The sequence below is a fragment of the Echiichthys vipera genome (assembly GCF_963691815.1).
Source record: "Echiichthys vipera genome assembly, chromosome: 12".
Lineage (NCBI taxonomy): Eukaryota > Metazoa > Chordata > Actinopteri > Perciformes > Trachinidae > Echiichthys > Echiichthys vipera.
This window is the reverse complement of record NC_139837.1, coordinates 18,807,435-18,819,844: the sequence shown is the minus strand read 5'-3', so window position 1 is coordinate 18,819,844 and position 12,410 is coordinate 18,807,435. Positions and strand designations below refer to the sequence as shown.

The 12,410-nt window shown below is 42.2% G+C and overlaps 1 protein-coding gene across 1 annotated transcript in view; it reads left to right on the top strand.

Annotated features, from left to right (window-relative positions):
• Positions 1 to 12,410, top strand: part of LOC310955135 (connector enhancer of kinase suppressor of ras 3-like) — a 48,763-nt gene that overhangs the window by 12,047 nt on the left and 24,306 nt on the right. Inside the window, exons 2-4 of the mRNA XM_083924889.1 lie at positions 5,400 to 5,563; positions 10,132 to 10,334; positions 11,776 to 11,863. Of these exons, the coding sequence (XP_083781015.1) occupies positions 5,400 to 5,563; positions 10,132 to 10,334; positions 11,776 to 11,863 (455 nt within the window). The remainder of the gene's footprint in view (positions 1 to 5,399; positions 5,564 to 10,131; positions 10,335 to 11,775; positions 11,864 to 12,410) is intronic.

The window sequence follows — 12,410 nt, the reverse complement described above, 5'->3', positions numbered from 1 at the left end:
GCTAGAGTTAAGGATTAACTGAGCCCAGGGGTTGGCACTCATAGTTGCTGATGTGCTTCAACCACGACAGCCCTGCGAACTTTGACCCCCTTTTCTCTCATCAGTCATCATCCATCACCCTGTAAGAGACAGAGCAGCTTTTGTCTGCCTATGCAGGGACTAACCTCAGCTGCTTTTTCTCACTTAGGAAGCCCACTCGGGGCACGTCACTGCCATTTTGTAGTTGTCTGTTTTTAAGATTAGGGTACATGAAGTGAAACACTCTTTGTTAGCTGGAGGAAGCAATGATAAGATTAAAACACTGGTCCCACAGGGTCAAAGCCAGTTAAGCTGATATTCATACTCTGTATCCAAACGTATCTCCAGTGCAGTTTCAGTTGCAGTCCGCATGAATATCTTGGAGCAACTGCCCGTATTTTGAAACGTGGCACAATAATGCATATCTTTGCCCTGCTATCAGAAAAAAAACAATTGATTCAAAGCAACTATAAGACAAAGAGTGAAGCTTCTCATAGCAAGCTGTAACATCCTATACTGTTCTCAGATGAGGACACAACACGCTTGATGGAGAGATGTGGAGCACCATTGTGTATCTCCTTTCCCCAGTTCCCATTGGAAGGGCCAGCCCAGAGTGTGTGTACAGGCTTTGTTGTCCTGTGAAGTCATGCATTAGAGGATAGCTTAGCAGTCGCAGAGAGGAGCTTTTTCTTTCTTTCTAATTACAGCACGGCCTGGTCCCGCCAGAGACCATTGTGCCAGGGTGCTGTGAATTCCCACAATGGAGCTGCTCAGCGGAGAACAATGAGTCAAATTCCTGACCGTTCCCCGCAGGTTCAGAGACCAGGCTGTCAAATAAAGACAGCAGAGTTACAGTGGCTTTGCTATCCTACACCCTGTAGCTTTCCCACTGGTCACCCCAGTGGGGATATTGGTTTGTGTTTGTGTGTGCGCCTTTTTGTGTGTGTGTGTGTGTGTGTGTGTGTGTGTGTGTGTGTGTGTGTGTGTGTGTGTGTGTGTGTGTGTGTGTGTGTGTGTGTGTGTGTGTGTGTGTGTGTGTGTGTGTGTGTGTGTGTGTGTGTGTGTGTGTGTGTGTGTGTGTGTGTGTGTGTGTGTGTGTGTGTGTGTGTGTGTGTGTGTGTGTGTGTGTGTGTGTGTGTGTGTGTGTGTGTGTGTGTGTGTGTGTGTGTCAGGGTGGCTACAGCTCCCATTGGGAGCACAGGGAGGGGTTGAAAATGGGGGAGGTGAAGAGGAGGTTCTTTCTGCAGGAGGTGAAAGACTATTCGCTCTTTTCTGGTGTAATCAAACCCCTGAGAACGAAAAGCTGGCAACCAAAAGTTGCATTGAAAGCATTGTTGATCAAAATTGATCATAGATCAGACAGAACAGCGAACTTGTGTACAAACCTGTTTTAACTTCTTTTTGATCACACACACTCATTGGGTCCCAAGCTCACATATAACAGAATCTGCTGTGTTTGTGCTTCTGTAAAGATGGGAAATGTAGAGATTATGACAAGAATAGCCCAGCCATTTGTAAGCGGAAGGGTTCTGTTGATTACATTGCCAGAAATGTGTGGTTACACAGCCTTTAAGTAGGCTGCAGTGCTTGAAGGTCTCAACGGGGTCAGGTTGCACTTGTTGCATCTTAACAGCACTATCTGGGGTTCTTGCTTTCCCAGCTGTTCAAAAATATGCCTGTGCGTACAAGTATCCACCTATGCATTGAAATTGTTGTGTTGATAACCTGTTCTACAGATAATCACTGTTTATTTAAACGGGAGATGGTGGGTGGTAAGAAAGACCTCACAGTGAACAGCAGGTGCCATACTGAGACACACATAGGCATTTGCATCTTATTCTGTTTATTGCTCACACAGATTTAATTCAGATAGCCTGGAAGGCAGGAAGGTTTTTTTAACCATATATGTCACTGCTATCACCGATTTGATTGCATTAAATCATTACACTTTGCCATGTAAAATACTACTGTGAGTCCATTCTTACTTACATTTTTATAAATTGATTTCTTGTTTAGACTATAAAATATCAGAGCATAGTCCAAATAGTCACTCCCAGATCATAAATTGACATCTTCAAATTGCACTTTTATGTCCATAATCCAAAGATGATATAAACCGGATAAAACACAACAAATTCCGAAATTCAAAACATTGGGAATACAAAAAATGTACCATTTGTGCTTGATAAATGACCTAATTAAGTTGTAAATGAACTCTTCATTGGGAGAATTGGTTTATTATTGTGTTTATTGCAACACTACACAAGGCTTTAATGTCCAGGCCCAATAAATGTTATACTATTGTTAGTATAATTTAATAGTATTGGCATTTGAGTCCAGTTTAAATCCTTTCAGTCAACTTGTGTAATAACAAAGTTTGGGGGCAATTAATGTTTTTCCAGCTTTTTGGCAATGCCATTGCATTTGACATTAGTGCTGTGTGTCTGTGTCTCTGCTGCACAGTCACACCCACTTGCTCTGCTTTGAGGACATTTGCCAAGTGGTTCACAGAGGCTATAAAACTCCTCAAAAGCGTTTCATCCTGTGCAGGCTTTTGAAAAGCATTCACACAGTCCTCCCTTGTGCCTCCCCCTTTGCTGAATTCACAATAACGTGACACTCTATCTCCTTTACTAGTTGCTCTACCTTTAATGAAAATTGATAGTCTCACACGTATACACACACCCCAGCTGCCATTGATCCAGGCCCAATAAATGTTTTATAAGCCCCACTGTAAGAACACCCCTCTTTTATACAGAAGGTGTCAATGGTTGAGTCCAGAGGGAAAGATTGCTGTTCTACCTTCCACTTATGGCCCCTGAATTCAGTGATACAGTACATTTTCTCTGTAACACACATTTACCCCTATCCTCAATCACTGGTACCATTAAAGTAGTAGGTCTCTCTCTCTCTAATGCACGTAAACACACTTACAATTGTTCCAATTCAAAGCTAATGCAGATCAGTGAGGACCCTGGATTGACCTGGAATTTTTAAACTCTCTGAAGTCAGACTTCAAGGATCAGGGATAGGATATGTGGGAAGCAAACACTTGCCAATGAATGAAAGTGAAAACAGCCTAGAGAAGAGGATAGGCCCCTCATTCATTCATTCATGTATTCATTCTTTCATTCGTTTGCGGGTGTAGATGCATTCCTTATTTCCAGACTGTTTTTGCATACCTTGTCTGTCTGGATGATATTGTGGGTTTAGAGCAACACACAGCCTCAGCAAGTCTTATTGTAAGATGAACTAAAAGTTTCCCTTTCTTATTCTGCTTGGCGAGGAGAGCGGTACCATTCCACAGGAAATGCCTTTTTAACACAGCAGGAAGGAGAAACTGCCCCCTCTGGATCCAAGTTTTCGTTTTTATCTGATGGTATTAAGAGACTGGTCTAGTGTTTGTGTTTGGCTTATGGTCGTGCTGTTGAGGGTTCAGGCCAGCACTCAGTCCCTTTAACTCTTACAATAAGAAGTGGATTCCTTTCGCAGTCGGCCAGTCAGGGGTTACGCTTAAAATTCTCTTGCTTCTGAATTAGCATACCAAGGAATGAGAAAAATCCAATGAGCCTAACTGGACTTGACTTATGTTGAGGCTAATGCTTAACAAGCCATGATGGAATTTCCCTTTGATTCAGTGGAGGTGACTTGAGCTCTCACATATATTTTCCCAAGTCTTAAAAATGCTGTGATAAGTGAACTTTGATGCCATATTGGAATTTTTAATGGAATTGAAGGTCATGTGAACATAAGGGCTACACAGTGCAGCATATTCTGATGTTTGTAGTGTTTTGTAGATGTCAATTTCTTCAACAAAAAAAAACGTTGGCCTATCTCAAAGGGCTGTAATACCGGAATGTCAAGGAACAGTAAAGCAAGTCACTTGTCTCCTGGTTTTATTTGTTTAGCTTTGTTAGCACGGTACTGAAGTCTGTACATCCTGTGCAATATTTAAGTTAGATTTTTTTCAAACTAGTGAGAGGAGAACAGAGAAATTCAGAAACAAATATGAAATTATCCAGACACAGAAAATAGTGTGCGCTTCACTCATAGTTAGAAGTGGGCTAAGAAAATACGTTTTCAGGGCCTTTTTAAAGCCAATTAACAGTTTGATTAAACCTTCATTTCTGTTTTCTTCTGTGCTTCTTTTGTCAGCGGAAAACAAAACAGAATATAAATCAATGTAGAATATAGGATTTGTGCTTTACTGTTATTATGTGGTGTTACATTTAAACAGACAGTATATTTGATAATACCTTTTTATGTCAGTGAAAAACTTTTTTTTCCTATCTTTGATTTTTTTTAGGTTATATGTGTATGTGTAACATGTTGAAGCAGTATGAATAGTGTGTATCCTTGCTCTGATACATGCAATCTAATTTTGTTTAATCAGCATTTCAATACCATGACTCTCTCTCTCACACACACACACACATATACAGTATCACCTTCTTTGCATACTCTCTGCAACACATGTACGGACTGAGTGTCATAGAGGCATGAAGATACGAGGTGCCATCCAAACAAATGGCACCGTGACCACTGAACACACCCAGTGGCTCTTCACTAATAACTTAATGCCCTACATTTGATATGGATGCACTTCTCTGCTGTTAAGTTACATGTTCTTAAAAAAGTAAAGCTTTTTGTGACTTGAATGTCAAACTGAAAATGGATCTGCCAAACCCTGTCTCACACTGAAGAATGTTATTTGTCAGTGTGTGTGTGTGTGTTTGTATGTGGTACGGTGCGAGCGAGTGAGTGTGTCTACCAGCTGACAGGTCTTTCAGAAAAGCAGGGCGCAGAGCCATGGATCTGCAGCTGCCCCCTATCTGTGCACTCTTTGATTAGGAGAAAGATGGCGTTTACTCCTACACCCACACTACTTGAAGGGGCACGTTGCGTGAGCAGGGAGGGAGTTTGTTTGTGGCAGTGTACTGTATATAACTCATTCTACAGTATCAGAAGAGCCTGTTACAGCATGTGAGTTACATCCTTGTATGTTCAATGACCAGAGCAGTTGGTAGTCTAACGGTCTCGCTCATTTGTTTTTGGTGCTCCAAATAGTAGCAAGGGTACAGCCCTAACACTAGCACGTTTATTGAAAGGCCCACACCCACTCACAAATATAGCCATCCATTGTTTAACCAGCCCAACAGACTTAAAGGTCTCAACCGTTACTCAGTTTATGGTGTGTTTGTCTAGCAAAGATAGCAGACGCACCTGTTCCTTGTCTGCACTGTACCTACAATCACACTAATTTGGGACACATGCTACAATAAATGGGGACAAATGACAGTACTGAACCTTTTTAAAGAAGCAGACTGATCTGTTTTGTCTAATGAGTCCTTCCATTTACCTTTTAAATTTTGTCTGTCCAGGTTTGGATGACAGTCTGCAGCAGTATGTGAGCAATTTTGAGCGGGAGAAGATCAGTGGGGAGCAGCTACTGAAGATCACACATCAAGACCTGGAGGAGCTCGGAGTCACCCGGATTGGACACCAGGAACTGGTGCTGGAGGCTGTCGATCTACTCTGCGCTCTGGCAAGTAGACCTCCGCTGCGAGTGTGTGTGTGGTTAATGTGATAGAGATACAGTAGCAGGGACGAAAAGACAAAAGCATAATCATGGGAGATGAGACTGCATCTTCAGGAAGGATTTGTAACAAAACAGGGGCTCTCTTTTTGGTCACGATCCCTTCCTGTCAACCTCGGTGTATGCACTCACTCAAAACCCTGCCTGTAGTTTCTGGTTCAGCAGCTACAGGAACCAGCGATGTGGAAAGGCCCATTATTTCCCACACAGCTCAGCGGGGTGTGGAGGCACCACAACACACAAAGCTGCCCGGGGGACGTTGGGGAACAGCAGTGTCACTCAAGAAGAGAAGCACTTGGGTCAAAGGGGCTTTAGGCTCCATTTGGCAGTTAGGAACTGTGTGAGATTATAAGAGGCAGTTAATGGTATTCATATAGCAATAAGTGACAGTTTGATCTGTCTGATAGATAAGATAATAACTTTCTCCCCACTGTCCCTTACATGTTACGTCTACTTCACACAAAATACATACATACACAAAGTATATTTGATTTTGGTCTCTGTTCTTCAGAAATCTCTGCTGCAGCCTGAGCCATCTTTCTCGGTTCAGTTATAGACTCCCAGTTTGGCTCTTATTAGTCTCTCTGGGAGTGAACCAGCTGCCCCTTTGTCCATCATCATAGCTCCCAGAAGAACTGCCTACAAAAATATATCTGCCTTCAACTAGTGAGCATGAAAAGAGTGTGATGAAAGCCGTCCATGCTCCACGTGAAAGAGAACCAGGTTTCCAAGCAGATGGGATCGATTTGGAGTTTTATCACTTCCTGTGCCATAAAAGTCCCAGATTGTGGTCCGTGTTTTGATCAGTGTCAGCATTTTTGCCTTTATGCTCTCTTAAAATGCTTTACATTAGTCTTTCGGGGCATGGTTATTTTTACCCTGAGTCTTCTCTCTCCCACTTGAGACTGCATCTTGCATTGATGCTGATTTGAAAGCTGTAGGTCAAATGGGTTTGGTTCAACAAACTTTATGGCCTCAAAAAGATGTGATTCCTTTGTCAGTGGTCCGCCACCTCTGCGCACCGAATCTATGCATGGGTTTTCTATGATCCTCCTGTGTGAAGCAGGCACATGCATAATTTAGGCTGCATTCACACAGCCTCAGGCGGCTCCAGCGATCCACCGCAAGTTTGTGCGGTGGTGGGAGTGTCATTTAAATGGCCCATTTGTGTGACGTCCTGTTGTGGTATTTAACCCCCTAATGTAGCACACAAAGACTTTATATTTCACAATTATTTTTTACCGTCAGAGCGTTGTTATGATCTGTTGCAGGAAACAATCAGCTGACAAAAGAAGTGTGATGTGGGAAGTCTGATCGCCAGTAACATAATTGGCGTGACGTCGAGTTGCATTTCTTCAAAAGTTGAATCCGCAGCCTGTTTTGCTTTTTTTTTTGCAGCCTAAAAGCACTACCCCAAAGTTCCCCTCATTCATGGGGCAACTTATGTTTTTGCCAGACTACATGATCTAGCCTGAATTAGTAAACAACTCTCATCACGTAGCTTGCTTCTCATATGATGTACAATCAACACGGCAGCTTATAGCTACAAATTTGAAGTCTATGCTGGAATATATTTTCAAGACCAGACAATGTAGAGGGTAGGGGCATTCAGAATTGATTAATCCCTTCCCTTATACCCAACTTTCACTCAATCAATACACTCATTCTGCAAAAAGCAAATATATGCAACTTGTCCTTTACCTTTTAACAGTATCTTCTTTACCTGTTATTAGTGGAAGTGGACACCTGGAAGCACTTGGCACATACATGGGTGCCTTTTCTGTTATGATAGATTTACTCATCATAGAATATGCACCATATGGTACATCCTGTGGTCCATAACTTTTTTTTTTACAATCACAGTAATCAGGCCCAGATTCTTTGTTTCACCATGACATCATGGTAGTGAAATCTCAAGTAATTTTCTCCTTGAGCAGCTCCATACATTTGGCCTCCAGAGTGCTTCCTCAGCATGGTTTTGTTATTTTAAGAAAACTCTGCATGTGAACATTTTCCCTTCAAAGTGCGCTGTTAGTTTAGTTTAGTCATATGCAATTTATTACCAAAGAATTTAGCACACTGTATTTTGACCCTCCATCTTTGTCCCTTGGAATTTTTTTTTGCCAGGAAAGTTGGACTCTCAGCAACCTTTTGCCTCCCACTGAAGCAGTCCAGCTCGATGCTTTTTGTCTGTTAGGGATTTCCACAGGTCCTGTGGGAGGAAGTGAGGCCCCCGATTCAATTAGCTGCGGCAAGGTCAATACTACCGACAGGAATACAGGCTACCAGCACCCGAAACCCCCACAAACTCCCTCACTCTTCCCCCCCACTTTCTCTCTTTTTGTTTATCATTAGGTCAGACAACTTCCTGCTTCTGCAGTCACATTTGTCTTTCAGACACTTTGCTACTAAGCTTTTCTCTTGAATTTTAAACGTTTGAGCATGTGCACACATTATAAGGATTCCAGCTTTCATATATGAGGAACCTTAGCTGTCCTGTTAGCAGTTTCAAACCTAAATGATGATGACCAATGGCCTATCGTATAACTTCACAGCCCTTTTAGGAAACATTCATACTCATGCTTCCACCCAAAAGCTATGAAGAGCAAACTGCTGTCTAGGGACAAAGACAGAACATTTCATTTCATTTTGCTGCACTTCTCTGAGCCATGATGTCTTCTGCAGAGTGAATGTTGAAACCCAACACTTCTTTAGTTCTTCTCAGACCCCAGCGACCCACCGTCAGACCAGCACCATATGATATTCACACACACATTAGCTTTCTCCACTGCAGTTATTGGACATACAGTATATGACAGATCATCTGACCTCGTCATGAGCTGCAGAGCAGCTATAAATGTATTTTACCATTGTCTAGGTAAAATCTGACCCAAGATATAATGTAACACTTAACCTTAGATGGCACATTATAGCAACAGATACACATCCACACAGGCATTTGTATCTTTTATAGTCGAGTCAGATCCATGCAATGCCTGAGGCGATGGCAGGAAACATTGTGTTGTGATAGCCGTTCTCCATTTCTCCCGAAGACACTTATACCAGAATATAGTCCCTTCAAAGAGCCCCAACTAGAGCCTACACAAAAGAAAATGTATGCCTTCTTGTTTCTAGATTAACTGCACGTCTGTAAAAAGGCACTGAAGGAATGTAAATTAGGCTTGAAATGTAGTTATGAGAATGAGAAATTGTATTTACTGTAACTACAGATTTTGCTCAAACATGTTTTTTTTAGCTCAGTTGGCAGTACGGGACAAAAGCTCGCTGGACATCTGTGGGGCCAGTTAGAGCTGCTGTTACTGTGTGATTAGCCTGCTAATGAAAAAGCCAGAAGAGACGTTTGATCTGGAAAACACTTGCACTGCCTTTGTGCTACAGTTCCACTTTCCCCATGTGGATGACTGAATGAAAAAACAAATCATTAAAATATATATATTTTTCTCCTCTGTTTATCCCGTGAGTACGTTTGCTTAGCTTTTATGATGTTTCAACAATTCATTTCCTGTCATGCCATGAGTGAGGGTGTCTACAGCTACTGTTTGACTAGTCCGGTTATTCCAGTGACTCCTTGAGGACTGACATGAGTGAAATGATTTGTATGTTTTTTGAGCTCATGTTGGAGAGAGGCTGTGGAATAAAAGTAGACACTAACCATTTGCAGATCTCCCCTGTTGTTCCCAAAACATGGGCTGTTTTACTCCTTGCTAAGCATATTTAGCTACTGGCACATCACACATACAGCAGCATTCCTGGCAGCGATGCAACACCATGTAAGCTGATATTTACCAGGACAGCAGCCAGGCTACCCTTTTTCTGCTTGCCTTTAACCAACACGTTATTCCCAAACCCATTTGCTCAGTCAAAACAATGCAAAGACTTTAAAACAAGCTCTTTCAAATATTTGACAGGTGCTTATGCTCAGTCTCAGATGCAAGAAAAAAAATGTGCATGCCGTTGCAGCTCAGTACCCTGCAGTAGTTCACTTCATAGCTAGGTCTGCAGTGTACTTAGTGACCCTTGAAGGCACAGTGTCCCGCTGCTTTGTGCACGTGAATAACCTATAAACTGGAGGAATGCAAAAGCACGAAACAACCGAGGCTCAAGAATGCAAAATTTGCCCCACTTGGTAGGAATCAGGTGATGGCACATGCAAACCCTCCCTGCACGCCCTGGAACAAACCTGGAGACTGGAGGGGAAATTACATGCCTGAGCTCTCCTCATAGACCAGTGCACTTAAATCATATATGTCGAAGAAATGATCACAGCTCTTTTTTTGTACATGAAACAACATGTTGCTAAAAATTTGACTTCACTGTTTTATTAAAAAAAATAATTAAAAAGCAAGTACCTCCCAGGTCTAGACCTTTGAAGGCTTGTTCGCTTTGATCTTTAGTTTTATTGGCAATTAAAATAATTTCATATTCAATCATTCATAAGTGTGCTTTTCTTTTTCATTTTTGTTTGTAGTTAATTGTGTATTGATTTACTGTTTCAGAACTATGGGGTAGAGACAGACAACTTGAAGAACCTGGTTGTGAGGATGCGAGCCGCCACCAACAGTTTACACATGGCCACCTCTGACCGCAGGAAAAGCCCTGCGTATGATGGCAGCATCTCACGAAAGCCACCCAATGACTTCCTCACATCTGTGGTGGAGCTGATCGGCGCTGCAAAGAGCCTGCTGGCTTGGCTTGACAGGTGAACTTTTTTTTTTACCATCACCCACCCACCTGTGCACTCTGAGTCCGACCAGATATCAGAAAGGCTGCCATAAGACCACTGTTGCACATACACATAGAGAAATCTAAGTTGTATACCTAGTGTAGGAATGCAAAGGAGCCATCGCACATATCCATGCTGTTGGCCAAGGTAACAATACAGTTTTAAAGCAGAAATACAACACCCTGTGAGCTTTAACACTGGAGCTGGCAGAGTCCTTGTGCTCTGCCGGTGACCTGCTCTACATCACACCATAAAGCACAGCATATTAAGCAGGTTGCCAGGATTAAGTGTTCGCTGGTGGAAATTAAGCTCCTCTTTTTGTGGCATGCTTGGCTGAAGCGGGTAAGATGATGTCATGATTTAAATGGTAGTTGCCATGATGCGATGAGAGCAGTATAACAGTGTTTAAAAAGTGCTGTGCTAAAATTCCATCGGTCTAGTTCACATTTATACATTTTATTTTGAAATTTACTTAACTTTCAATTTAGTGTTATGATATGACTGTCAGACCATAGTAGGAATAATAGTTCTACCAGAGCACTTTAGACAGTGGAATCAATATATGAATGGATTTGTGGATATATGATATATATAAGATATAGGATGCAGACCAGGTTTAATAATCTTGTATTTACTTGATTGCTCTTTCTAAAGGTTTTCTTCATAATTTCGTACGATGAGCCACGCTGATATTTGAAGGACTGATTTGAGGGTTTGGGGCTGATGTTTCGGTAGCTATTTTAGAGTTCATATATTTATGTTTCAGATGGATTTAGGGGGGAAATGGGCACAAAAGGAGATAAAATGGCGCCAGGAAGGTGACATTCTTGAGTTACGGCCAAGTCTGTCTGTGGCCAGTCACCCAAACACAGCAATCAGCAAGGTTCACTAATTCTATTCTAAAGGTATAGTTTTAGCAGCTTATAGCTGACTTCAACAGAGACATTCTTCACCTTAATGAAGCTTACAATAGTGAGGGGTATTTATCCAACTACATGCTTATTACTGAAGTCACAGTTAGTAGTGGTGCTGCACAGGACTGCATTATATTGAAATGTGTTTCCAATATTCTTCCTTCCTCATGTTTGTAAATGGGGTGGGTGAAATATCAGAAACACTTCTCAGTATATTGCTGTGCACTTCAACACCACTGGAAATTCTGTAATAAACATGAAATTAATACCTCTCTGACAGTGTCAATCAAAACTGAATATTATTGTCTTTGTGAAGATAGACTTAATGGGTGTTCTTTTAAGGTGTACAAGTGAATAAATATCAGAAAATTGATGTCATAGGCTTTGATTTTAAAATTCTGCGGCCATGAATGCAATTTGAATGACTGAGTAAATCTCAACCCAACTCTGCAGGCCCACACGGGTTTATAATGTTCTCCCTTTCCATCTTTGTCTGCCTGCAGGACGCCCCTTACAGGGATCAGTGACTTCACAGCCACCAAGAACAAGATCATTCAGCTGTGCCTGGAGCTCACCACCACAGTTCAACAGGTCTGCACGCTAGTTAGCTCAGCAGCACACGTGTATCTAGCTCCTGGGAAACGCAGACACGCACACAATATGTTTTTCCAATGAGCACATACCAGCCCGGGGACAAAAACACGCAAGATATGGCGAAGGAGAAGAGAGTTATGGGAAATGTGGTCTGGCAGCCATGACACAAGCCTGAAGCCAGCAGTCTGAGCACATTATTGCAAATGCTGATGTTTTTCTTGGGATCTTTTCCTACTCATGCTGGCTAATGAGGAGCCCCCCCTTAGTGTGGGGACGTTTAATGGTAACCGTCGCTTTTGTGTTTTGAGTTTCATAAAACCCGCTGGAGCTCGTTTAAAGGTGGCTGCCAACATTCCCCAGGCTGCCGTACTCCTTCAGCCATGTGGTTCCTGTTTTTGCTTCTCCGAGATTTTCGCAGTGGGAGACCAAACTGTCTGAAAGCGCTTCCTGTGTGTTGGTTTAATGCAGAGATGAGGAGATGGTCATTTTGACTGCCAGATAGATGGCTAACGTTTAAAACAGAGCATCAGCCTACGTCCACTGT